Source organism: Falco peregrinus, chromosome 8, assembly GCF_023634155.1.
Source record: "Falco peregrinus isolate bFalPer1 chromosome 8, bFalPer1.pri, whole genome shotgun sequence".
NCBI classification, from domain to species: Eukaryota; Metazoa; Chordata; class Aves; order Falconiformes; family Falconidae; genus Falco; species Falco peregrinus.
Window position 1 is genome coordinate 59103692 of NC_073728.1, and position 26612 is coordinate 59130303.

Genomic DNA, 26612 nt, shown 5'->3' on the forward strand with positions numbered 1-26612 from the left:
CAGGGGTGCAAGGCGGCTCCCCCGCGCCCCAGCAGGACGGCGCCGCGGCCGTGCCCTGCCCTCCCCTCGGCCCCGCCATTTTGTCTCTCGATAAGCCAGAGGAGCCGCTGCGGGCTCAGGCTCGCCACTCCCCAACGAGCCCAATCCCCACCCCGAGGAGGAGGCAGGCCGGCTCTTTCCGCCCCTCGGGGCCCCCCACGCCCGGCGGGCCCACGGGACCCCACGCAGCCCCACGGAACTCGAAGACGGCCGCAACACTGAGACCACCCGCCCGCCATCACACAACACCCTACCCTGGCGCGTCCCTCCCGCCTCCCTCTTTATACCCTCCGCTCCGCGCCGATTGGCTGCGGCGCCTGTCCGTCAGGCTGGGAATTTCCCAGGGGCGGAACCGCCGACCACCCCCAGCTGCCCGCTTCTTCCCGTGTTGGCGACGGAGCGGAGCGGCCCCGGCCCCGGCAGGTGAGCTCGGGGGGCGCGGGGGCCTGCGGGTCCGCTGCCCTCAGGGAGGGAGTGGGGGGTGGTCGCGCCACCCCAGGGCAGGGTCCGGTGGCGGGGCGGGGTTGGCGGGGCTAGGGGCTGCGTGTTGCCCGTGCCCGGCCGGTTCCGGGGCTCTCGGCGTGCGCGGGTGGTGGTGGGGAAACCCTGAAGGGGGTCGGGACCGCGCCGTCCCCTGAGGGTCTGCTCCGGGGCCGGGCCGGGTCGCGATAGTCGTACCGGGCCTTAGTTTCCCCTGTCCCGCGGCAGGGCAGGTGCTACCGACTCCCCTCGCCGCTCCCGAAGGGGCGGGCGGCGGCAGGGCGGCCCGGGGGAGGAGAGGGGCTCGGGGGGTATCGGGGGTGTCCCCGGCCTAGGCGGGCTCGGGGTGCTGCCCCCCGGCCCGGCCGGCGTTTTCCCGGGCCCAGGCACCTGCCCGCTGGCTGTGCCGGTGCCGTGCGTGGGTCCCGGCCGGGGGCCGCGGCCCCAAGGGGCCTCCAGCCGCTGCTGCTCCCCGACCGCTGCGGGTCTTTCGTCCCCATCCTGCCGCTGGCCCAGCGGTGCGGGTCCGCCTCGGCCGTGGGTCCGGAGGCTGGCATAGCCAGCGCAGGGCTAGCAGCATCCCCAGCTGCCTCCCCGCCTCCTGTGGGGAGCGGGTGCATAGCTTGCCGCCCCATCTCCCCTGCATCGAGTCCAGGCTAAGGCCCCTACTGAGGGTAGAGTGAAAAAAGATGCAGCCTGTCAGCCCTGCTGTTGGGTGAGAACAGCTTCAGATGGGCCGTGGTGGGATGTGCAGCCTCTCAGGGATCTGGCTGTCCTGCTCCCAGTGCCTCTGGGTACTACGGGCTGCTCCCGGTATCAGGGAAGCCGAGGCAGCCTTTCCCCTTCTGCTTGTTATTTCCATCTGCTGGGGTGAGTAAGAGCTGTTCTGCTGCCACAAGCTCTTTTGGAGTGCAGACTTCATTGACAGCGCTGGCAAAGTCAGCTGAAGCGTGCTGGAGCTGGGAGACTGGACTTCGGGCGCTGGGGCAAGTCCAGGAGGCAGGAAGGCGCCAGCCAGGCACATCCTTGAGAGCCATCTCTGTGACGAGGTGAAGTAAGCAAGAGGAAAAGAGGAGAGGCTTTTTGCAGCCTTTGGCATCGTTCCTGGCTCTGCAAGAAAATCCCACAACGCCCTTTCAGCCTGACCTCCACCAGACAGACCTATTTAGCACAGGGCCATGGGTCATTGCTTGCCAGCAGCTGGTACAAAGCAGTCGTGGGTGGGTAAAGCTGAACCATCTACTCCTGTGGCATTGCGGATCTTGTTTTAAAGCAACAGTTCTTACGCTTTGGGTGACAGAGGTAGCTTTGCTGGTGTGGTTTGCAATGCCACTATTTTCTGCTGCTTGGTTGTTGCCTGGCTGAAGCGTACCAGGTTGGACAGGAGTAGCCTGGGTTGCGCTGGAGCTGCAGGGACAGGGGTGGCTGTGCCTTGCTCTGCTTTTGAGTGCTGTGATGAGCAGCCATGATGCTACTGAGCTCTGCAGGGGGGAGGAAGCAGAACAGGCAGCATGAAGAGAGATGTCTTTGCAGCAGAAGACAGGGTATTGCGTAAAACATCACCATGTTGCCCAGAGAAGCACCACCACCAGGTCTGGCTTCCTGTCCTGCCTGCGCTGGAGCTCGGATCCATGGCAAGCTCTGCAGCTGTGTGTGGTTACCCGTGTTTGTAAACCTGGCTCCAAATGTGGAAATGTGTTATTTTCCTTGTGAGCAGCCTCACCGGAAGCAGGTTGTTTTGAGAAGCCTCTGGGAGGTGGGTTTCTCAGACAAGGGTGGGATTTCTGGCCAGAGGACATCTGTAACATCTGCTGCATTTTGGATGGGGCTTCTGCCTTTCCCACCCTTTCCCTGCAGCTAGCCAGGCTGGGAAGCAAAATGCTACAAGTGGAGGTTCAGACCTTTCCCTTTGAGAACTGAGCCTTGCAATATCTGCTTTCCTCTTTTATTACTCCCAGCACAGTGGACTGCAGTGCCCAGAAAGTCTCCTTATTATTGCTTCCTCTTAAAGGCAGCTCTGCTTTTGCTTCCCTGCAAATCAGACCAGCCCAGCAGCCCAGGAATGGTTCTCCTTGGTCTGGGGAGCTCCTGGAACTTTGCAGAGGAAAAGGAAAGGGGCTGGTGGCTGTGGCATTTTCTTTCCAGTAAGATGATCAAACAAAAAGAATCCCTCCATAAGGTCTGTCTGAGTGGCTTTTGGTTTTCCGAGGAGGAGGGATGCCAGGGGCCTGGCAGCTCTGGTCATGGGAAAATGACGCTGGCAGTCTGCAGGGATTTATTCATGCCATCCTGGTGGGGAGGAGACTTCCTGGGAATGTTGCACGATGGGGCAAGGAAAACCCCGCTCTCCTAAGGGCTGGGCCAAACCCCCACCATGGATTGCAGGATGGGATTTGATGGGCTGCCAAACCTATGGCTTCGAGAGGCTGGTCTCCACCCCGGGGCTCGCTGCCGAAAGCAAGCCTCCAGAATGCCAGCCCACTCTGCACAGGATTTGCATCCTCCGCCTTAGTGTCTTCAGCTGTTCGGAAATTTTAAAACGGGGATCGTTTCCTCCTGCCACTTCTGCGTGGCTGGCGCAGTGATGTCTGCGGTGCTGGTGGCTGAGGCGGTGATGCACATCTTCCTGGGTGACAGCAGGGACCAGCCTGGCCATGGCTACGAGGCTCCAGCTCGCTCTCAAGCCGCAGCACAGCTATTTAAATACCACCCTGCTTTCATCTTCACCTGGGAGTCTCCCCTGCCTGCTTGCTCTCTCATTCTCTCCTGTTGCCGAGTTGTCATAAAAATTTACTACCTAAAGGTCTCGGTGCCTTGCTTGCAACCAGCAACGCCCACAGGCGACCATGGCATCTGGCAGCCTCTCCCGGTGGCTGGATATGGAGCTGGTGAGCTACAGCTGGGCAGCTATGGTCAGTGGCTGGCCCTCAATCCCTGGGGCTGTGAAATACCATCAGATTAGCTTGGAAACTGTTGATTGGCAAAAAGTGTTTTCTGGTGGTTCAGCGGTTTCTTCTGGAGTTTGTGGTAGTCATGTTTTCTTTGCGTTTCTGACCATTGTTAGGTGCTGGTCTGTAGTCCTCTCTCTCCCCTGGTGTTTTTATTGAAACATGAGATTTTTTTCACTGCAAATCTCACCTTTCAGAACTCCTAAGGAAAAAAAAACAAACCCAAACCAACAAACCAGGACTGGGAATAGTGACCTGGTCCAGGGTCCTGTCCCCAGGGTGACAGCTCAGTGCCAGCAGCCCTTGCAGAAATGGGGCTGTTCCTCCACCCTAGGCAAACCTGCCCTGATGCCAGCAATGGGCTTGGATGCTGCGGAAACCCTTTCCCATTGCTGGGTCTTGCTTGCTGGTGAATTAGTGGCTTGTCTGTGCTTCTGTCAGCTAGAGATAGTTCAGTTCCTCTCCCCGGCTGCTGTTTGAAAACAGCTCCCATGACCCCTCTGCTGGTGGGGTGCAGATCCTGGGTAGAAAAATCCTTGATAAAACCTTGAGAACTGGGAATAGCAGGGGCTTTTGGTGGCTCCATCCAGCTGGAAGAACATGGGATTGTCATGAGTGAGCTCTGCTGGTCAGCAGGGCGGGTGGTCAGTGCAGCTGGCTGGGATTTGAGTGTTCTGTGCAGGAGTGCACAGGGGCAGGGGACCTCCTGTGGGTGCTGTGGGGCAAGGCAGAAAACCTCCTGGCTGGGGGTCTGAAGTGCAAGAAAATGGGGGCTGGGGAAGGGATGCCACGTGAGGGGGCAGCTTGTCCCCACGTTCCTCAACCCACACCTGGGTTCGTCCCACTGGAGGACACGGATGCCCTGCAAGGTGCTCACTGCAAGATCACTTTGTTCACCAGTTCCTCCCAGAGCTTCAGGGTTGGGATCTGGAGCAGTGTGTGGTGACTGGACACCAGTGAGAAACAGGCTCAAGTCCCCAGTCTGCCTGTGACACTGTCCCTGTCCTCCACCAGGCTGGCCAGGCAGGTAGTATGGCCACAGGTGACAGCATTTCCCTGCGGAGGAGGTGCCATCTGGTCCCTGGGCCACATGCATGCCACCATGCTGTGCTCTGTCCTGCCCGCCAGCAGGTCTCTACTGGGAGTTTTCCTCATCCCGTGGCTGGGGGCTGGAGGGAATTTCATACCGGCTGCAGCGATGCTGCCCGACACCAGGATCCATGGCACAAAAACTGCCCCGGTTCTCCTGCAGTTTCCCGTCAGCTGCCGTGGGCTCCAGAAATAGCTGCTGCTCAGCCCACCCTGTGCTGCAGCTGGGCTCACCCAGTGCTCACCATCTCCAGCTGCTTGGGATGGGGTGCTGGCCCCCCAGAAGGGGACACAGGCGATGGGGGGGCTTGGGAGCCCCCACAGAGCAGGGGGACGGTGAGACCTGCTAAGGGTTGCATCTCCCAAAAGCAGAGTGCTGCTGAGGCCATGTGTAATTACCTGCTGCTGAGGTGGATGTTAATTGCCGCTCTAGTTGCAGATGATGCCAGGTGGCAGTTGTCATCTGGAAAGTCCCAGCCGCTCCCTGGCAGGCAGGTCATCTAAACTGGTGATCAGCCCAGATCGCCTGTGGCGTGAGCATTAGTTTGAGGTTGAGATGGTTTCGGGTATGGGCTACCCCCCTTCCCCTTTCAGAATGCCCCCCGTCGGCTCCCTCCCACTCATGAGCACCCGTTTGCCTTGGCTGGGTGGAAGAGCTCTTGGGGGTCCCCCCAGGCAGCACCCCAGCTCCCCCTGGCATCATCCCCTGGGGCCATCTCAGCTGCTGTGCTGCTCCACTGTATAACAAGGTAGCTTGGGGAAGCAGGGGGGGATATTTTTGATAAGTTGTTCTGTGATTCACAGCAGCTGCTTTATCACCCCCAGGAGATGGGTGAGACCTGGAGCCAAGATCCTGCCCAGGTGTCCCTAGGCTAGACCTCAGGCTCTAGGGCACCTGCAGATGCAAGTAATTAAAAAAGCAAATAGATGCTGCATGCGGGTAGTTCTTCAGCTCATACTTTGCTCGCAGCCTGCGTATGCCATTGACAGCTGTTTTTTGTGGCTAAGCTGGAGGGAAGAGCAGGCCCCTGCCTGGCTGCTGGGACTCATCACCCCTGCTGCTGCCCAAACCACCTGCTGGCTGCAGGTTAAGGCTTTTTGGAGCTGCAGATGCTGCCCCCCCCCCAAACACCGCCCCAGAACCCTTTCAGCCCCCCAGAAATATTCTGTGGTGAGCAGGATGCCCTGGTCACAGTGCCCAGGTCCATGCTGCTGGCTGGATGCTCCTGGTCTGCAGTGGCGGGCAGCTGCAGCCTCTTTGGAGACTCCTGTGCCCTACAGGGATGAGAGCCAGCCCTGGCTGCTGGTGATGCCTTTTCGCATGACATTTCTCATGGCCATGAGTCACCCCAGCACATTCACCCCACGCAGGGTTGGGGGGGGGGGGGGGGGGAAGTGCCTTCACCTGGGACACTTCTTCGTTGGCTGGCGAGCAGTGAGGCAGTGCTGCCTGTGCTGGCACAGCACCCCAGACCCCCTCCCTGGTTGGGACCGGGGGACTGCAGCATCGTCTGGAGCCGGAGGAGGGTGACGCTGTGCTCCATTGCCTTGCAGGGATGCTCAGCTGGGAGGTAGGCGCCTGAATGGCAGGCATGGAAGGGAGAGGACCTTACCGCATCTATGACCCTGGTGGGGGCTCGGAGGAGAATGGATCCACGGCCTTTGAGCGGCTGGTGGAAGAGAACACCCGGCTGAAGGAGAAGATGCAGGGGATCAAGTCTATCGGTAACTGCTGCGTGGCTGGGGGATGAGGTTCACCTTTGGGGCAGCTCAGCCTGTGCACACTGAGCCTGGGGGTTTCTTTCTCTACTTAGTAAGGGTTCTGTAAGAAGCTGGGGGTCTCGGCACTGGGGCAGCAGTAAAGCTTTCCCTGTCCTGGGAGGTCAAGCAGGATGTCTGGGCTTTTTCACACAGGATTGCAAAGGGAGCAAGACTTTTGCTGAGCTGCTGGGGTGCTTTATGGTGGGATAAATGGCTGGAAAAAGAAGGCAAGTGATGGGGCAAGGTCAACTTCTTGGAGTCCTTCAGCCCCAGGTCACAGATGCTGGGATCTGTTCTGCTTTTGATGAAAGCCTCCACCTCCCGCAACCCCTGTCAGGTCAGGGGCTTTTCTGAAGTGCTGCTCAAAGACCTTGGTGTTGGGTGCTCCCTGCAGTGGCAGAGATGTGCCAGCATTGAAACACTCCGGCTGAGTTGTGCCACCCCCTTTCTTCTCCTTGGCCACCTTCCCCCACCCACCCCTGGTTTTGCTTTTGGTCTCGTGACCGAGCTTCCGCTTTCGAGTCCTGCTTCTGCAGCTGAATTTCCACCTGCCTCATGATGCACGTCGTGTCACCATGCTCTTACCTGGGACTTGGGACCCACTGGTGTGGGAGCAGCCACCTGGGGTGGGGAGAGGATTGCATTGCTGGTGCCAGACCCCACAGCAGGCAGGCTGGACACCTGGGTCCACCACCTAGGCTTAAACTCATTTCTTCTGGGAAGCGGAGGAGACCTCTAAGCAATGCAGTGCTGCCCTTATGCCTCCTGTCATCTGTGCGTCAGCGTGACGGACTCTGCAGCCAGTGAGCCACTTATATAGCTTTGTCGTTGGGTCCATTGTGTCTGGACAGAGAAGGACCATGCTAGGCACTTCTTCACCCAAGCAGAGCTTGGTGTTGGTGGATGGGGCTGCTGCGGGACAGGTGCTTGGGGAAGGAGGTGAGCATCCTTCTGTTGCCCACAACAGGAGAGCTGCTGGAGGAGTCCCAGGTGGAGGCATCCAAGCTGCGGCAGAAGGCAGAGGACCTTGTGAAGGACAACAAAATGCTGATAGCATCTTCTTCCTTGGAGGACCTGCTAGAAACTGGAGGTAAGAGATGCAAGGCTTGCAGGGGAGAAATAACCTGATGGCTCAGGGGAAGGAAGAGGGCGTAAAGGAGACTTTCATAAAGGTTTCTTTCAGCTCTGTCATCTCTGGAATGTATCAGACCACTGTTGTCCTCCCTTCTGGAGGGAGGTTTCTGTCCCATCCCCATAGCTGGCATAGAAACCATCCATCAGTGCCTGACCTTGCAGGGTGTCTACTCTCTGCATCCCCCGCACCAGGCAGGGAGAAGCCCTGCTCTCCAAAAGGCTCATAGCTACATCCTCTCCCCTCTCCGCAGCCATCGGCCCAGATCCCAGCTCCACACAGCCTGCCCCAGGCAGCGCCCAGCCGGACACGGAAGCACGGAAATCTCCTCCAAGTGTGAGTCTGGTGAATTTGAGAGCTGGTGCTGGCATGGTCGGAGGGAGAGGCTCTCCATCTAGTTAAACTGAAAGAGGGTAGATTTAGATTGGATATTAGGAAGAAATTATTTACAGTGAGGGTGGTGAGACACTGGAACAGGTTGCCCAGAGAAGCTGTGGATGCCGCATCCCTGGAAGGGTTCAAGGCCAGGCTGGATGGGGCTTTGAGCAAACTGGTCTAGTGGAAGGTGTCTGCCCATGGCAGAGGGGTTGGAACTAGATGGTCTTTAAAATCCCTTCCAACCCAAACCATTCTATGATTCTATGAAAGCAAAAGGAGGCAGCATTTAGCCTCTAGAAATGGGAATAAATCTGAAGGGAGGCATCAGGTTTGCCTGCTCTGCTCCCATCCTGGCAGTCCCTGCCCTCGTGCAGTGAGCATCCTGGGTTGCCTTTCCCCAGGGAGACCTGACCTGGCTGCTTCCCCTTGCAGGGATCCTCTTCGGAGTTCGAGGTCGTTGCTGTTGAAGCGCAGGGCTTTCCCCAGGAGAGCGGGAGAGTGGTGAGTGGCCCTGGTGCCTGTGGGATTTGGTGGGGGGCTGGTGGAGATGTGGTGTGGTGGTGGTGCTGGGGGTGTGGGAGGGTGTGCGGATGGGCAGCAGTGTTCCCAGTGGTGTCACTGCTGGCAGGCACAGGCAGGGCTGGGGGACCCGTGTCAGGGCAGCCCTTGGGCAGACTCTAGAGATGGGATAAACTGCACCCAAGCATTCCCAGAGGAGCAGAGCCAGCCCTACATACACCCCCCCAGGACAGTGCTTGTGCTGCGGTGGCCAGCCTCTGCCAGTGATGAAGGTGAGGGGACATGGCTGGTCTGCAGGCAGGAGAGAACCACAGAGCCCAGCCCTGTGGCTGCTCCTCCCCATGCCTCGCTGGGGCCAGAGGGCTCAGGAGTGACAGCATGTGTGCCCCAGCGTGTACCACTCCTCTTGTCTGGCCAAGGCAAGGAGAGGGGACAATGTGCAGGCTGCTCTCCAAGGGCAAGGGCTCCCCAGTACCAGTGACCTGGGCATGGGCCAGCAAAGCAGCCCCAGTCAGATGGAGACACTGGTGTCTCCAGATGCCACGTGGCAGTGATAAGAAGGGCTGTGACAACTCCAGGAGCTGTCATCAATGCTCTGACACTCCCCTTCTGATGCCCCCACTGGGTGGGAGGACCAGATCTCGAAGCCCTGTTGCTGCTGACAGGGTCTGCCCCAGCCAAGGCACTTCCATGTGTTCCGTTTGCTGCCACCTGAATGTCTCCCCGGCTGGCACTGCCCTGTCCCGTACTGCTTTGGCTTTTTGTGTGTGCTGGAAGGGAGGGGAAGCGGGACTGGGGAGCCCAAGAGGGTCAGCTTGTACCACATGGTGCCAGTAAGGGGACATGCTGTTGGTGCACATCCTGGGACAGAAAGGCTCCAGGAGGGGTTGAGTCTTGCTGGACCCTCCTGGGGTGCAGCTGTGGGGTGGTGGAGGATGGGGTGGCATCTGCTTGGCAATTGGCTGCTGGCATCTGAGTCAAGCGCTAGTCCCATGCTTGCACCCAGGATCGCTCAGGTCCTCACTGCCTCCCCTTGCCAACCGGCCATGCTGTGCCCTGCACACACCCTCCCGTGGCAGTTTTGGGGCTGTAAACTTGGGGTGCCAGGGACACACTGGACTCCTGGCCCCATGTGGCGCTTCCTGGGGCATTCCCATGGGTGGCAAGCTGAGTCAGCGGGGCTGGGAGCAGAGCAGGTGAAGGTGTGCCAGCATATCCCCGCCTCCTCCCCAGCAACGTGGCATGTGCCAGCTGGGCCTTGTTGTGCCAGCAGTGTCTCCTGGGCAATGGAGGAGTTAACCAGCCACACCAGAGGAGGACAAGCCTGTTGGGGACACCCTTCATGTGTGGGTGGGGGTGTGCCCTCACCTGGGCTCTCCTAGCCAGCATTTAAGTCCTGTGCATCACCCTCTTGGCTGCTGCTTGCCAAAGATCCTGGGTTCCTGGCACCTGGCGTGCTGCAGCAGCAGGGGAGCCACAGGCAGGGGATCTGCAGAGGGAGGACAGGAGGAAGGAGAAGATGGGGACTTGGGTAAGACCACCCCTCACGTGGGAAACCTCTGCTCCCAGTGCACACCAGGGAATCCGTGGAAAGGACAGTCTCTGTCCAGAGAGGAGCTGGGATTTCTTGTCTTGGTGGTGCCAGCTGGAAGGGCTTGAGGGGGAAAGCAGCCAGGGGTAGAGATGCCTCCGTTACTATCAACGAGCCAGGAGGGTGTTCTGCTCTAGCTGCTGAAGGGCACAAGGACTGGATGGACTGGGGGTGCTGCTGTAATGTCCCCCTCCACCTGGGCACTTGGTGTCCCTTGTCCGGTGGCTGGGAATCAAACCTTCACAAAGCTGACACAAATTTTTCAGTGTACCGAGGGCTGTTGCAGAGTGTCTTGGTGCTGACCCAGCTACCCACCACAGCTCTGGATGGGAGATGAGGCTGACCTGCCCTGAGAGGGAACTTTGTGATGCTGCTTGAACTGATATGACCATGCTTCATCCCTTCCCCATCCCCAGGACTTGGAGCAGCCACCAAACGAGGATGCCAACCTGCTGCCCCAGCTGCAGCAGCTCGAGAACACACTGAGCGGCTGTGCCAAGGAGGCCAGCAAGGACCAGGTCTTCGTGCGCATGGGCTACATGGCCTCTGAGCTCAAGCGCCTGGCCTCCAAGGTGCACAAGAACGAGCAGAGAACATCGTTCCTGCAGGTGAGTGAGGGCTAGCCTCACCCCAAGGTGGACACCCACCTCCATGCCAAGTGGCATGGTGGAAGGTGGGTGGCCAGGCAGGCTGCTGGGGCTGGCCATAGTCCTCATGCTGCCGGCGTTTCCCCCCCCAGACACTGTGTGAGACGCTGCACACTGAGAACAAGGAGCTGCGAACCAAGCTGGAGCGGGACCTGGAGCAGAGAAACCAGGCGCTGGAGAAGCTCAGGTGGGGGTGGTTGCTGGGGAGTGGGATGTTGCTGCCTTGGGTTCTTCCTGCTGACCCATCCCTCCCTGCCTGCAGGTGTGAGAACCAGGAGCTCCGGAGGATGGTGACACTGAGCAGCCAGGACAGTGGGAAGAGGGAAGCTGCTGAGCTGCAGCAGGTGAGGAGGCAGCATCGCCCTCAGAGAGGGCTGGGAAGGAGGCAGGGAGCCCGCCGCTGACACATCAGCAAAGGTGGCCTCATTTTAATTGAGCCCCCAGTTTGTCCCAGTATGACCAGCAGGATTTCTCAGGGTCTCAAGGGGATGGGGGAGGCCATGGGAGGGGAACCGGCTCGAGTTTAGCCAGCCTCGGGCACAGGCTCCACAAAAGCCCTGAGGGTCCCGTCCCCCACGTGCGCGTCCAGCAGAGCGGGGCCACGGTGGAGAAGGCGCCGGGCAGAGGAGAGCTGGAGGCCAAGGAGAAGAAGGTGAAGATCCTGGAGCACCAGCGCAGGGAGGTGAGGACCAAGCTGGGAGGGAGGCACCACCAAGGAGGGGGGAAGCGGGCAGCGGGTGCTTGTGGCTGGGACCGCACAGGGAGACTGGGGCAGGGCTGTGGAGCTGCAGGGAAGTCCTGCTGGAGCTGGGATCTCCATCCAGCTGGTCCCTGAGGTGCTTTTGCAATGGGAGGCTGCTGGGGACTGCCATGGCTGGCTCGGGGCAGGGGTTGGGCTCTCATTCAGCTATCCGTCTCTGTCCGCAGCTGCTGGAGGTGAATAAGCAATGGGATCAACACTTCCGAGCCATGAAGCAGAAGTATGAACAGAAGGTAGGGCTGGGTGCTTGGGGAGCGCATCTCTGCTGGGTGCTGGCTGGGGGTCCTGGAGGAGACCAGGTGCAGGGGAAGGTTTTGGGTCTGGCTGCTCCTCCTTCCCCCCAGCATGAGTCCCTCAGGCAGGCCGACATCCCCGCTCCCTCCTGGCAGGTCACAGACCTGCACCAGGAGCTGGCCGATGCCCGCAGGGCAGTGACTGAGCTGGAGTCAGAGCGGGAGCAAAAGCAACGGGATTTTGACCGCAAGCTGCTCCTGGCCAAGTCCCGGATCGAAACAGAGGAGGCAAGTCCCTTGGGGAAGGGTGGTGGGGAGCTGCTGGCCCTATCGCCCTGCCCTGGCTGATCTGCCCTCTGGGTCCTGCAGGCAGAGAAGGAGAGGCTGGCCATGGAGGTGAGGGACCTGCAACAGAGGATGCGGTTCCTGCAGGAGCAGCTGGCTCCAGTCACCAGGCAGCGGGAATACCAGGAAAAGGAGATCCAGAGGCTGAACAAGGTGGGGGCCAGGGTGCAACCCCTCCTTGCAAAATGTCTTTTATGTTCTCCAGCCTTTTCTCTCTCAAATCCAAAACTGACCCTGATCAACTCCCTCCTGCCCAGCTCTTTGCCCAGGCAGAAGCTCTTGTCAGACAATGCCCACCACATGCCTCTAGGCTCCCAGAAAAGGGGGTTTGGGCTGGGGGTGGAGGGGTCTGTAGTCCCTCTTGCTGTTTGCCCATTTAACACCCACTTCCCACACTGGGCATATGCCCGTGGTCCTGCAGAGATGCGGGCACAGTGCCTTACTCTGACTCCCCCTCCTCTTCCTCCTTACTCTGACTCCCCCTCCTCTTCCTCCTTACTCTGACTCCCCCTCCTCTTCCTCCTTACTCTGACTCCCCCTCCTCTTCCTCCTTACTCTGACTCCCCCTCCTCTTCCTCCTTACTCTGACTCCCCCTCCTCTTCCTCCTTACTCTGACTCCCCCTCCTCTTCCTCCTTACTCTGACTCCCCCTCCTCTTCCTCTCTAGGCACTAGAGGAGGCCCTGAATGTTCAGGCTTCTCCGCCACCCATCTTCACCAGTGCCATGGAGCTGGCGGGGAAGATTCCGCAGCAGGAGCTGCTGACCCAGAATGAGCTGCTCAAGCAGCAGGTAGGGCAGGGCATAAAGCTACTGGAGGAAGGGAGGGAGCTACCTGTTGTGGGCTTCCCTGGCAGAGCCTGTGTGGCCAGGAGCAGCCCAGCAGCCCTGGTGGGTGTCAGTGCTGCAGTGGTGGGGAGTGGGGGAGCTGAGCTCAGCATCCTTGAGACCTTCAGCTGGAAGGACACAGCCATGGACCATCATGCCAACCTATGTGCCTGGAGCTTGGCATAGCTGGTGGGGTCAGGGATGATGACAGTGACAGGGGTGCTTGGGGGGGGGGGGGGGTGTGTCCACCCTCAGCCAGGTGCATCCTTCCCTTCTGCCAGGTGAAAATTTTCGAGGAGGACTTCCAGCGGGAGCGGAGTGACAGGGAGAGGATGAACGAGGAAAAGGAAGAGCTGAAGCAGCAGCTGGAAAAGCTGCAGAAGCAGCTGGTCCTCTCCAACAACCAGGTGAGCAGTTCTGGGTGCAACCAGCAGCACTCGGGGAGCCCTTTGTCTGCCCCAGGTGTGCCAGAGGTGCTTGTCCCCAGCATCACAGCCCCCATACCCATCTCAGAGCAGGGGCTGAGGGGGACAGAAAGGCCAGAGAGGTGTTTTTGCTACTGCTTGTCCCTGCCAGAGCATCACCTTTCACTTGCACCTTCCTTCTGCACCTCGCCTGGGGGTCTGAAAGGGTGGGAACCAGTGCAGACATTACTGCAGGACACTGCAGCAACCCTCGCCCCACAGACACAGGAGGTGGCAGGGTGGGCTCTGCACTAACACCTCTTGCTCCCAGCTGCGAGCCTCCAAGGACGACTGCCAGAGGGAGAAGGAAGAGAAGGAGAAGCTGAAAAAGCTGCTGAAACAGCATAAACAGGTAGAAATGGGGGAAAAACCTGGGTTTTTTTGAAAAACTGAACAGGTGGAGGGGCTGGGGGCTGCAGCCTGGCCCCAGCCCATTGACTCCCATTGTGGGGGCAGCTCCAAGCCAGGCGATGGTGGGTGGTGGTGGGCTGCCCTTGGGGGTCTCCTCAGCATCTCCCTTGGCTCCTCGCAGGCTTCTGGAGAGAGGCTGCACCCTGAGCCACTGCCGGGGCCGCTGCCCCCTGCCTGCCCCATGTACCAGTACCAGTACAGTCCCCCCATGGCTCACCCCATGTACCACGGCTTCGAAGAGTGGCAGCAGATCCGATACCCACCAGCGATGCCAGGCGAGCACACACCAGGACAAAACTTCCACCACTTTTCCCCAGTGAGTATCTACCTGTACCAGCGTGAGGGGGAGCAGGTCTGGGGCTCGCTGCTGAGCGAGTGGCTCCTCCAGGGCCACCGAGTCACCAAGCAGGGAGCTAAGCACATGTCCTATTGGCACATGAATACTCAGTCCTCTTCCTCCCCCTCCTCCTCCTCTTCCTCGCACCCCAGCAATTGAACACGGAGCACAGCCTCATGTTTCGCATCCCTGGTAATTCTGTTCCTTCTCCTCCTGCAGCCTGAGTACCCTTGGCGCCCGCCCTGTGCCATGGCTCGCAGCCAGAACGCCCAAGCAGTGGCTGGGGTGAAACAGGTCCCCAAGGACTTGGGTAAGGCTCAGACCCTCGGGGAGGAGACTGCCTCTGTCCTTCGCCCTGAGACCCTGGGCGGTTGGCCAAACGTATGTGGGAGGGATGGGGGGGCAGCTTGCCAGGCAGTGGCCATTTCCCTTCAGCCCCCACCTCTGCTCAGCTGAGGGGATGGTTCTGCCATAGGATCAGTCACTGCTGCGTCCCCTGCCACCCACCCCACAGCATTTGAAGACAGGTGCAAGCCCCAACAGCTCGTGGCGTTATGGCAGTCAGTGCTTGGGGGTCATGGCCATCCCATGGCTGGCATCCCCTCCTGTGGGGCTCGTCTGGGCACAAAGAGCCACACTCACCCCATGCCACCCCTCTCTTGTGTCTCAGAACAGGCAGGTCCCAGACTGCCCTAATGCCAAGGACCGGCTGTGCTGCGCTACCAGCAGAAGAGGAGTAGGGTGTGTGTGTGTGCCCGTGTGTATATATCTAGAAGCTTCCTCCGGCTGCCTATGCCTGTGCACGGACATGTGGGGGATGTGGCCGCATCCCTGGCCTGGACAGTTCGGCAGTGCATCCCCACAAGGAAGGTGTGAAGGAAAGACTGGAGGTGCCATCGTGGTGGTGGCCAATGCAGGGTCAGTCCCCTGCAGCCATCCCCTTCCTCGTGAGGCATCAGGCCTGGCATCGCTGTGGACCTGAGCCAGGTCTTCAGGGAAGAGGAGCTGGCATTTCCCAGGAGCTGCCCTTGTGCCGGGGCTTTGGTTCAGCCCTGGAGGAGCAGGTCACGGCAGGGACTCTCCCCGAAGTGGGAGCGCCTGTGTTCCCAGGCTGGTGCCTCCTGCAGCCATGGCCCGGCCTGATGGTGGTTGGTGTCTTTGTATTTATTTAAGGACTGAAGTGTAGCCGAGTCTCTCTGGTTTTATCCTGAAGGCTGCCGCTCCTGGGGGGCACCCTCTGTGTGGGGCCTGGGAGGGATGCCAGGGCTGCTGGTCCCCCATGCTCAGGTATAGCTGTGGGGCCAGAGCGAGCACAAGGTGAACCTAGCACTTGTGTGAGCACCCCGGCATCTGTTGCCCCAAGTGCATGCCCCCTGCCTCCTCCCCCCAGCCTTTGCCAGGGCAGGGAAACCCCTGCTCCCCGCTCTGCATTTCTCTGTACCACTTTCAAATTGCACAGAGCAAATCTTGCTCCAGGAAAACAAGTCTGCAGGGTAAAAAAACAAAACAAGAAACCACCACCCTCTTTCTGTAAACGTGGCTGTCACGTGCGTGACCGCAGGAGACATGGCACCCTAGCTGGGGGCTGGTGCCTCCTTGCAGCCCCTTGTGCTCTGCACTGATGCTACCCCACCACGTCCTCTCCCCCAGTTCTGGCCTGTGCTGATAAATCCATGTTTGCAGCTGCACTGCAAGAAAATGGCATTTCTCCAGCTGTGAGCCATCCCTCCCTGCTGCTATGCCCAGGCTGGCTGCTGTGCCCCCCACTCTTTCCCCCTGACCCATGGCCAAGAAGCGGGTCTGCGCATTTGCAGAGCCTTTATTTGGCGTTTCTGTGGTGGGGGGGTGAGAAGCCGGCTGCCCCCAGCTGGGAGAGGAGCACATCTCTATGCCAGGACCACGGGCAGCTTGAATGCACTGAAGAGCTGCTCCGTGCATGGCAGGATCAGGCCAGGCCCGCCCCACACCGGGGGCTTTCAGGCCAGGTCTTCATGGAGATGTGGTCCTCTGCTCTGGGGGCGGCTGGCCCCTGCATCCTCCCACTGCCCAGCAAGGCAGATGGCGGAGCAGGGGGGCAAGCTGGGGACCAGGAGGAGATGTCACTGCTGGGGGTGGAGGTGGGACATATCCCCCCCCCCCTCCCATCACTGATGTCTCTGCCACTGGGTTACCCAGCCCAGCATGCTGGCTGGGGGGTGCCAGAGATGGGAGTGATGGAGGGGGCAGCGTGCTGGCTCAGCATCCGGCTCCTGTTGCTTGGGGAGCATCCTGGGAGGAGATTGGAAGGGGAGCATCCCCGAAGCAGCTGGGGTAGGGGTGATGCCAGCAGGGGCGAGAAGCTACCCATCAGGCTGGCAACCCTAGCCTCTACTGTTCCTCCTGCTGTTGCTGCTGCTGCTGCTGTTGCTGCTGCTCCCTCATGTAGGCGATGATGTCGTTCTTCACAACAGCAATGTTGGCACGGTGGTACCAGCGCATGACAGGCACGCCATCGGGGCCCACCAGGAACTTCTCAAAGTTCCACTTGATATCATGGTTCCGCAGAGGCTCCCAGAAGAGGTTCTTGGGGTTCCCAAACTCCTCTGCCACTGGAGGACAGGCGTTCTGCAACAGAGGGCCAGTGCATCACTGCCTTGTCCAAAAACCAAGCTGGGTGCTGCCCTCTTATCCCCCCTTGCCATGGCACCCACCTTCAGGAAGGTGTAGACTTTCTGCTCCTTGGCCCCATTCACGTCCCCTTTCTGGAAGAGCTGGAAGTTGGGGACAAAACCACCCCCTGGCCGGACATACCTGCAAGGGGAGAGCAGGCAGAGCGGTTGTGCAACAGGCAGCTCTTGGTGCTGCACAGGGGTAGTGGGGGAACCCCAAACCCCATGCTTTCAGGGGCCACAGCCAGCAGAAGCTGCAGCCTGCACACCCACTGCCTGGCTAGGGACCCCCGCACAGCCGGGGCAGGCAGGTCCCCCACAGCCCCCACCGTAGTACTCACTTCAGCGCAGGGAGGATCTCCGAATTTTGGCCAGGTTCCTGCTTCCCAAATTGGTTGGAGGGGAAGCCCAGGACGACAAGCCCGTAGGGCCCCAGCTCATTTTGTAGTGCATTCAGTTCTGCATGCAAGCAGAGCCAGGGATGGGTTAGCAGGGGACCAGGCTTACCCCCACACTAACCCCCTTGGAGCATCCTTGGCCGTGCCAGGTCCTGGGGTGCAGGTGTTAGACCTTCCCCCAGCTCCCCAGCGCAGGATGGACCATGGGGACCTGCCAAGGGCCACATGCCTGGGTGATGCCACCCTCAGCTGGCTGTGCTGTCCCTCCGGGGTGCCTGTGCCCCACGGGACCCTTACCAAGGTACTGCAGGGTGAGGCCTCAGTACGTGGCCACGTTGACGAAGAGCACCATCTTCCCTGCGTAGTTCCTAAACGGGACATACTCATCCCCATCGATGGTCAGGGCCCCGTAGTCATAGATGGTGCCCTGCACCGAGCCGTAGCATTTCACCTGTGGAGCAAGGAGCACCCCATGGGACCGGGCTGGGGGCTGCCAGCTGCCTCATTCACCCACCCCACAGCTGCCCACACCCACTGGAGCAGCAGGTCCGGCCCTTGCACTGGCTGGGATGGCAGCTACCAGTGTTGTGCCTCCTGCCCCGAATGCTGCTGGCAGCAGCCAGACTCCAGCACGCCAAGGTCACGGTGGTGGGACAGGCTGGCTTGTGCATGCACATGCGTGTGCACACCCACCCAGCGGGGCTGGCCGCAGCTGGAGGGATGTTTACCCGGCCAGGATCAGGCAGGAAGGCGAGAGGCTGGAAAACAGCCTGAGCTGGCGTGACCAGCACGGGGTGGGGGGGGACACACCAGCCCCAGCCTCCCCGGGGCCACGGGTGGCAGGACCCCGCCACCCCTCCGGGGCAGGGGCAGCCGGGGTGCCCGGGAGCGGCTCCAGCTGCTGCTCCGTGGCCAAGCTGAGCCCAGGCAAGGCAGGGACCGGGGCTGGATGCGACCCGTGAAGGGAAGAGCTGGGGTGCAGCGGCCTCTGCTTGCAGCACTGCAGGGGTTAACCCAGGGAAGCCCATCTCCAGTTCCCATCAGGGGACCCAGGCTCACCCAAGTGCCACCAAGGGGCTATTTAGCGAGGTGACAGGAGCAGAGCCAGAGGGGCTGTGCCGGGGGGGGGGGGGGGGGGGGGCGGCCGGATCCCGGCGACAGGGCTCTGCCTCGCCCTCCGGCGTGGGGGGCAGGCGGGGCTGGGGGGTTACAGCGGCCCCTGCACCCCCCCAAACATGGGTGTGTACCCCCCTGGACACCGCATGGAACAAACCCCCGTGTTCAGCCCCTATGGGAGTCACGGCGGGGGGCACCCACGCTGTCCCCCTCTGTTCCCCAGCCCCAGGACGGCAATTCCCCCTTTGCAAGAACTAGCTCAGAAAAAGACACACACACACCCCCGCGATCCAGGCACCAGGACTGGGGGGGGGGGAGGTGGGGGGTGTCACAGGGCCACCGTGCCCCACTCCTGCCCCTGGGAGCTCTGCAGCCAGCCTCGGGGACAGGCGGGTCCCCAAGGTGCCACATTCCCCCCTCCCCCCAGCCCCCACGGGGGTGTCTTTCCCCCCCCCCCCTTACCTTCTCCCTCTCCTGGCTCTGCCCCGGCTGGACGAGCCCAGCCAAGAAAAGGGGCAAAATCCAGGCGCTGCGGGACCAGCGCCCCATGGCCGGGGCGGGGGCGGGGTGCGGGCACCCTCCTCACAGCCCCGGGGGCGAGCGGCGGGACGGGGGGACACCGCTCCCGGTCCCTTCTGCCACCTCCGAGCCCGGCAGCCGAGAAATAGCTGCGGGGCTGCGCGGGGGGAGCCAATCGCCGGAGGAAGGACGGGCCGAGGGCTGCGTTAACCGTGTGGGCCCTGGGACGGAGCCGGAGCCGGCGCCGGTGGGGGGGCCGGGGGCGGAGGGGGTGGCAGTGCCATGCTGGCACCTCGGCCTGGCAGGGGCCTGGGGACACCCGCGAGCGCACGGGGCAGACGCGTGTGCCCAGGGTTTACGCAACGTGTTACATGAGCCAAGGACCTGGAGATTAAAAATCCGCCAGGGTGGGAGAGGGGCCGGGCAGTGTCCCCACCCTGCCCGGCGGTGACATCCACCCCGGAGCGGGGTGCTGGGACCCCAGGAGCAGGGACCGAACGCCCCAGCAGCATCCCCTGGGAGGCTGGGGTCCGCCACCCTCCCCTCCATGGCTGTGCTGCTCAGGGCTGGGGAAGGGCTGAGCAAGCTCCTCTCTGCACATTAGGGTGCTCCTAGGAGTATCTCTGGAGTAAGGGTCCCTCCCGCGGGGGCTGTGCTGGGGTTGGGGGGCTGTAGCCCCATGGTGACCCCACTGTGGCCAAGGGCAGGGCACGGCTGTCCCTTAGCCCTTCGTGTCCCCAGGGGCAGGAGGTTCCAGGGCCCTGTTTGCATACCCGGGGAATGTAAACATTTACCCTGGGCTGGCTCCAAGAGAAATAGCCATGGTGAGGTGTAAATTCCCTGAAATCCTGCAAAAAATTTATTTGATGGGAGAATGAACTGGATGGAGAGGGGCTGCGGTTTGGGATGGGAGCTGGTCTGGGACAAGAGGGCAGGATGGGGTGGCAGCGGGTGGGTCCCAGGAGGACCATGGGTGCCAGCACCAGGCTTGGCTTTACTAGAAAGCAGGACCAGCTCTGCCAGGGTGCTGTCACCGAGCCGGCTGCCGGAGATGCCGCCAGGGAAAAGAAACAGAGGACTGTGGGCTTGGGGCAGGCTGGGAGCAATCTCCCATCCCATGTCCTTCACCAGCAGAAACGCCGTGTCCTGGGAAAGGCTGATGTTGTTGGGCTCCAAGTGCAGCCTCAGCTGGCATGGAAAGGCTGAGGGTCAGGTATGTCCCCCAGGCACCTGGGGATCCCATGGAGCAGGGGAGCTGTGGGTCACTCTGTCACAGGCAGCATTTCCCAAAACTTTAAACCTGCACTTCTATTGGAGAAGTGGCTTAGTGGCCCTGACATGGGTCCCCAAGTGGTGTGGGGTGCTCGCCCAGGCCTGGGCAAACCCCTGAAATGCTCAGCCGCTGCCTGAGGACTGCCCAGAGCCCAGCACAACGTGCCAACAGCTGGGCTGGCCACAGGGGTGCCCTGGTCACCCCTCATGGATGTGGCTGTGGGTGGCATGAGGCAGCTCCTTGCCAAAACCAGGGAGCCTGTGGAAGCCAAAACCAGGGGCTCGACCCTCCCCACCCACTTCCCAGGCTCTGGGGAGATTTAGGGCCACGGGGCCATAGGGGTGCAACTCCTGGCCAGCACACTGCTTGCACTTCACTGCATCCTGAACCTGACAGGGACTAGTGTGTGCCCAGCATGGTACCACACTCCCCAGCCAGCTCACACTGCTGACCCCAGCCAGGGCTCAAGCCACCTCCTGGGACTGAGCTGGGACTAAGCCAAGGAGCTGCTCAGGGCTGCACTCCCTGCCCTGCGAGTTCCCACCATGAGAACAGCCACCCGTTTCTAATTATATCCCCTAATTGCCTGCGTTGAGCTTTGGTGACTTTCCCGTGATTAATAGGGACTTGAGGGCTGGGGGGAGCAGTGTGACCCATGCAGTGCTGGCACAGTGTGGTTGTGTCCCTTCCACATATCCTGGATCCCTGCCATGCACAGGAAAGGCTGAGCCACTCTTCCACTGTGTTTTCCTAAAACCAAAATAAAAATAAGGGACCTGTTTCTCCAAGTCACCCCTCCTTGGGTCCAGGCACCAAATCAGCCTTGGCAGAGGCAGGGAACAGGGAAGGATTTAACGAGCCACAGTTGATGGACCCCATCTCTGCCACTGAGCTTCCGCGGGACCCTAGGCATGTCACCCAGTGTCCCTGCCATGCCATACCATGTCAGAGGCAGCATGGGAGAGCTGAGGGTGCCAGGGGCTCCAGCAAGACTCTCCGAGGGCAGCATGCTGCTCTGCCCTGCTGGGCTGGGGTCCCCCATCCCAAATGGCAGGCATGCTGGGCGGGCTGACCCTCGCATGATCCTCCCTCCTTGGTTATTTTTCCACAACAGCTGAGCTGGAGCCAGTCCCCGCCTGCTGCAGATGTTTGGCAGCAGACTGGGAGCGGAAGGCCAGGCGCTTCCAGCCCCCTGGCCACCATGCTGCCACTGCCACCAGTCTCCCCGGCTGTCCCCAGGCCACAGGCTGGGGGCTGCAGAGACCTTGTGCCAGGCTGCAGGGCTGTGGTGAGCACAGGGAACTTGAAAGCAGCGATGGGGACCACATACTGCTGCTGGCTGGGGTTGTTCAAGAGCCAAGTGAGGAGCTTCTTCCATGCAGAGTGACGGGGACAGCGCCAGCAGTGTGCCAGGGAGGGCAGCGAGGAGCTCAGGCAGCAGCAGGCAGCACTGCCCTGGCTGGCAGCAGCGCTGCTTTCCCTTTGGCAGCCTGGCACGGCATCAATCCTGGGGCAACCTCTGAACTTTTGTTCTAGGTGTGCAACAGGAGGCGAAAGCAAAACAAGCTCTGTCAGGCGAGAGGCCCCAGCTCCCCCAGCACCAGGCTTCCCTCGCGCTGCTGCCTGCACAGCTCCACAGCCCTGCACCAGCCCCTGTGCTCCCGCCTGTGTGTTTGCCACAGCCTCCCCGCTGGGCATGGTGCTCCATTTGGAGTAGAGACCCCTGCTCCCCAACTGTCTCCACACCCCCAGGCTATGGCTGCAGGTGCTGTCCCCTTTGGCATCCCCATCCCTTCCTCCCCCAGGCAAACATCTGCCCCCTGCAAATGCCCCTGGGCTGTTGCCCCCCACCCAAGGGGGACAGAGGCACACAGGACCTCCTGCTGCCAAGCAGTGGAGGGGAGATGGGTGGCTGCTGAGTGCTGCTGCCCTCCCCTCCAGCATGAGGAGCCCACCGAGTGCTCTGACTCCACAGAGATTTGTTCCTCCTTGAGGCTGGGGAAGGACCAACCCACTGGCCATGATGTTTGCAATGTGATCCTGGAGACCCCACTGCAGCCTGGAGTGCAGAGGGTGGTTTGGGACCCCATGAGCCTCTCTTTGGGGCCACGGGGCTTGTGTTTGGGTCCTGTATCAAGAGTTGCTCCCAGTGACACTTCCCTCAGAGCACCCACGATGTTCAGGGTCAGCTCCTGCTACACCATTTCTGCTGGGGCTCCCCACAACTTTCCGGATGAGCCACAGGGTCTGCGATGTCCTGTCCAGCAGGGATAAGGCAGCCAAACAGGGTGCTTGCATCCCTGGCATGGCTCATCGCTGCCCAGAGGCGAGGTGAGAGCCAGCACCCTGCATCACCTCCTCCCTGCTGGGGATTCCAGCATCTGCCTCTCCCAGCAGCAGTCCCCGCGGCTTGGCAGCCGGCTCCCACCACACTCCAGCACCCGCTGGCGCTGACAGGGAAGCATCCCGGCAGATGCTGAATCACCCGCATCGCGCCTGCCTGCCGCAGCGTCACCGCTGCAGGACCCGTTCCCCAGTGGGCAGGAAAACGCTGCCTCCGAGCCTCAGCACTGTTCAGGCACTGAAGCCAGGGCCACGGGGGGATTTGCTCATCTTGCTCAGTCTTGGAGGAGGAATTTCCAACTCATCAGTCTAACTCCATCCCCCTCGATTTTCATGCTTTAAGAATGTCCCGGCTTCTCCCTGCTCTCCCCCCACTGCCATTTCGCTCCGTGCCGTTTGTTGTCAGGAGTAAACCTGTCTTTCCAAGGCTTTGCAATGCCTTTCCTGGAAATGTTTGCCACAGGCTTGAAACTTCCCAGAAAACTCCTACCATGAAAGGAAACCTCTCACACACCCCGGCTGCTCATGACAAGGGGCAGGGGGAGGTGGGAACAGCCACTGGGCATGGCTGCAGGGACTGGGGGGTTTGCATGCTTTTCCTCAGGTGTTTTGCTCCAGATCAGGCCTCCTTCTCAAACCTCTCTAGTATTTGTGGCTTCTTCCCTATTCCTCTCATAGTGAAGATGTTCAGCTCCAGTTCGGTGTCCCCAGGGAAGGGATGCCGGGGTGGAGTGCAGCGGGGAGGCAGAGCTGGGGCTGCTCCCACCCAGCACAGCCATGATCTCCTCCAGCTGCAGCCACCATGCATGCCAGCGAGGGAGGGAGAGAGAGGGAACAAAAGAAAAATAACTCTGTTTATTTGCTTCAAGTTCTGCAACTTGAGAGGGGGGAGAGAGAGGCGATGGCTCGAAACAGAAATTTATTTTGGGGCCAGGCAAGGAATACGTGTCTGCTCCTTCCCTAGTACAACCGCAGCCCACAGCTCCAGCGCAGGCGTTTCCGTTCCCGGGGAGCTGCGTCCGGGTGCTGGGCTCCCTCCCTGGGGAGGGAGGCGTTAGCCCAAAATCCTCCTCCCCTGGGAATCGCCTGCCCCTCTGGCCCCAACACCAAAAGCAAACCCAATACCGGCTGTCACGGATCAAGCTGCACGGGGATGGCATGAAGGGTTTCCAACACTGCAGGGCTGGTTGCTCTTTCCAGTAGTCAAAATGGGATTTAAACAATTCCCACCAGCATCACCATAACATTTCCCCATATCCCAGCCTGATTCATCTCATTATTCATGACCTTTCTCACCGTGAGTCACCAGGACGCTGTTTCAGCCCCAGGACTCCTGCCACACACTAGAGCTCAGCGTGAGGCTTGTGGCAGGGAGCAATGCTGGTCAGCCGAGCGGGAGAAAAGCAGTCATTGCTGCTGTCAGAAAGATCCAGGGGATCCTTCCCGCTCGCTGACTGATAGTTGCTGCTGCTATCACAGTCATATTCGGATTTGCACCTCCAGAGTGTGGGGCTGGGCTGGCAAATGTGCCTCCTGCGGGGCTGTTGCCACCGGGATAACAGGCTGGGCCAGAGCCCTAGGGACCTTGAGCCAAGGCAGCGCAGGATGTCAGCACACGGAGGGCTCCTGGAAATGCTGCAAGGTATCTCCCTGGACACCATCTGTAGCGTGGACAGATCTGCACGAAACGCCCATGTGTAGAATTAAAGTCCATTTATTTCACAGCAAAGGGCAATGTAAGAGCTTGCATAGTCCCTTGCCACTGCCTGGGCACAAACCCCTCTGCTCCTCCTGCTTTGCTGGCCCAGGCGAGGGGAGCACAGACCCCTGCAACGGGGTCAGTGTGCTGGGGGTCCTTGCCATCGGAAGGAGCGCCGAGCACAGCTGGCCTGCAGGCAGGCAGGCTGGCAGGGGCTGCCCACCCTCCTGTGCTCCACGAGACCCAGAAGAACCAAGCGCCCCATAGGGTCTTCCTACAATTTCGGCAGATATCTGATAGAGGAGAAGCCGGTGCCAGCTGCATGTCTGCTGTGCTGCCAGGACTGCCTCTGTCTGTTACTGATGCTTTTAGCCGAGTCTCTGAACCCACAACCAGAAGCCACATCCATCTTGCTTTGACCCTTCTCTCCTGACCACCCTGACAGCTGGGACTCCAGAGAAGAAGTAACTTTGCCAGGCATTTCCACTCCTTGCTACTTGCCTGGAAGGAGACAGGGTCACCAGTGAAGGTGAGACCAGCCTGCCTACCTCATGGGAGCGAGTTGTTTCTAGCTGGACACATCCACAAAGTCACGCATCTCTCACAGCTGTGGCCACCCGACCAGCAAGCCATCTGTCCCTCGTTGCCTCTGCCTCACACGATGCCATTGCGCATGGGGTGAGTCCGTACCCGGTAGATGATGACAGCGGTGGCTGGGCAGAGCACCATGGCTGTCATGATAAGGATGGTGGCCAGGATGATCAAGACAATGACCCAGATGTCCAGGATGTGCTTGGGGAGGGCGGCAGGACTTGCAGAGTCAGAGAAGTCCATCCTGCAAGAGAGGCAGAGAGGTGATGGGGCAGCCCCCTCCATCCCTCCCATAGCCAGAACACCCCCACCACGGTGCACCCCGCTGCTCTCTCCAGTGAGATGCCAACGGTCACGTCCAGCCTCCTCCTTCGAGAAGCCCCAGGATTTATAGAGTGCTTTGATGTAGCTGGATAAAAGCCCAGGGAAAAAACTTCCCTATTAATTGCTATTGTTGTTAAAGGAGCTGATAAAGCAAAGTCACAACCAGGCGCCCCACTGGTCACTCACAAGGGGTCATCGGGTGGGGAAACGGTGGAAGCAGGGCTGCTGGAGCCCCCCGGCTTCAGGGGAGCCTCGCACCACCCGCCCACCCCCCCACCCCCGAGGTGCCTGCTGCTGAGTCACGGAGTTAACGGCTTAATTAGCAGCAGAGCTCGGGGCTGAGGGGCCGGGCTGCTCCCCCCGGGTCCCGCAAATGCCCTCGGCCGGAACGGGGCTCCGGGCAGCTGCGTGATGCGACCGACAGCACCGGGCTGAGCCCCCTCCCCGTCCCGCTCGCAACCGCCCCAGGCTCCGGCGGGCCGGTGGGGCACAAGCCCCCGCCGCTGGGGGGAGGCGGCGGCAGCATGCCTGCCCTGCCCGCCCTGCTCTGCCTGCATGCCCTGCCCGCGCCCCGCTACCTGCGGCGCTGCCCGGCTCCGGCTCCGGCTCGAGGCGGCGGCAGCGGCAGGACCCCGCCGGGGGAGGGAGCGTCCGCCTGGCCCCGCCCGGCCCGGCCCGGCCGGCGGGGGGCGGCAGGGGAGGGGGGCCGGGAGAAGGGAGGGCGGGCAGGCAGGACCTTTTTCTTGCACCAGGATAAAGGACTGCGGCTCATGGCCCTCCAGGACGGGGGTCCCACCGGGTAAAGGCCACTTGGAGCAAACCCGAAGGTCTCAGGAGCCAGGGAGGCACGGGGGGGGGGGGGGGGGGGGGGGGATGTTTCCCAGCATAACAGCTTAATGAAGGGCTTTTCCTCTCACTTGTTCCCCTCCCGCCTCACCACCAGCAGGGCTCACATGTGCCCACTTGCCTCTGAGGCCCGGGGCAAGAGAGAAAAGTAAAACCACCAAAAACCCCAGCAGTGAGGTGCCAGCCAGCGCTCCCCGGGGCTTCAGGGCAGGACTGATTTAGAGAGACGCGGGTGCAGAGCGTCTCTAGGGAGGCAGCAGACCTCAGCCCAGCTGGGAACGGCGCATCCGCTGCCCAGTGGAATATTCTGCTCCGCTCATGATGCTTAAGGGCAAAGCCAGCAGCAGCTATTCCTGGCCGGCCCCAGAAAGCAAGGTGGGATGCTCAGATTATCCCACTGGGACACAAGCCTGGAGTCACCCACAGTGGGGCCCACACACTGCACCCTTCACCCCTGTTTTTCCTGGGGAAAACTGCCGGATTCCTCTGCTCTCAGACACCCCTGGCCTCCCAGCACACAGTTCCCTGCTGCCCTGGGAGCAGCGCACCGGCAGGCAGCTTCCTCCTGTTACTGAAAATCGTAACCAGGAAAACTCCCTTCATTCATCAGTTTTGACAACTTGACAGGGTGGGTGATTTGATGACTTGGAAGAGTGGGTCAGAATGACCTAAATTTTGTGTACATACTTTTTTTTTAACATACAGTTAATTTGGGAATTTAGGCAACGCTCCCTGCCTTCCCAACAGTGCATCCCCCTCCAGCTGCTGCTGTTGGATAAAAAGCACGTGGGTTTTTATGAGGAACGGCGGCAGATCCTCGAGGGCAGGGGTTTCCTCCGGAGCGGCCGGGGCGGGCGGCGGGCAGAGGCCGGGCTGGCAGCCGGTGCTGTGCAGG

General features: G+C 60.7%; 3 protein-coding genes across 6 annotated transcripts; 1 reads left to right on the forward strand and 2 right to left on the reverse strand.

The window, feature by feature from the left end:
- Window positions 1–309: 309 nt before the first annotated feature.
- Window positions 310–15145, forward strand: TNIP1 (TNFAIP3 interacting protein 1). 4 transcript variants are annotated; one of them, XM_055812505.1, is made up of 18 exons: window positions 310–462; window positions 6111–6281; window positions 7285–7407; window positions 7703–7785; window positions 8260–8328; window positions 10354–10545; window positions 10677–10771; window positions 10847–10928; window positions 11174–11266; window positions 11512–11577; window positions 11734–11869; window positions 11951–12075; window positions 12590–12712; window positions 13030–13155; window positions 13484–13564; window positions 13745–13939; window positions 14180–14270; window positions 14631–15145. In XM_055812505.1, the coding sequence occupies exons 2-18, from the start codon at window positions 6140–6142 to the stop codon at window positions 14654–14656; spliced, it is 1848 nt and encodes a 615-aa protein (XP_055668480.1). In that variant the 5' UTR covers window positions 310–462; window positions 6111–6139; the 3' UTR covers window positions 14657–15145. The 4 variants fall into 4 exon arrangements, with proteins under 4 accessions (XP_055668480.1, XP_055668478.1, XP_055668481.1 ...); XM_055812503.1 differs by having other exon boundaries at window positions 14636–15145; XM_055812506.1 differs by having other exon boundaries at window positions 11177–11266.
- Window positions 15146–15761: 616 nt separating this feature from the next.
- Window positions 15762–18785, reverse strand: GPX3 (glutathione peroxidase 3). The gene is made up of 5 exons (XM_055812507.1): window positions 18585–18785; window positions 17304–17457; window positions 16950–17067; window positions 16651–16750; window positions 15762–16564 (listed from the first exon to the last, which is right to left on the reverse strand). The coding sequence occupies exons 1-5, from the start codon at window positions 18669–18671 to the stop codon at window positions 16328–16330; spliced, it is 696 nt and encodes a 231-aa protein (XP_055668482.1). The 5' UTR covers window positions 18672–18785; the 3' UTR covers window positions 15762–16327.
- Window positions 18786–23094: 4309 nt separating this feature from the next.
- SMIM3 (small integral membrane protein 3) lies at window positions 23095–25658 on the reverse strand. Its single transcript, XM_055811992.1, has 2 exons — window positions 25450–25658; window positions 23095–24791 (listed from the first exon to the last, which is right to left on the reverse strand). Exons 1-2 carry the CDS (start codon window positions 25641–25643, stop codon window positions 24611–24613), a joined length of 375 nt encoding a protein of 124 aa, XP_055667967.1. The 5' UTR covers window positions 25644–25658; the 3' UTR covers window positions 23095–24610.
- Window positions 25659–26612: the final 954 nt, after the last annotated feature.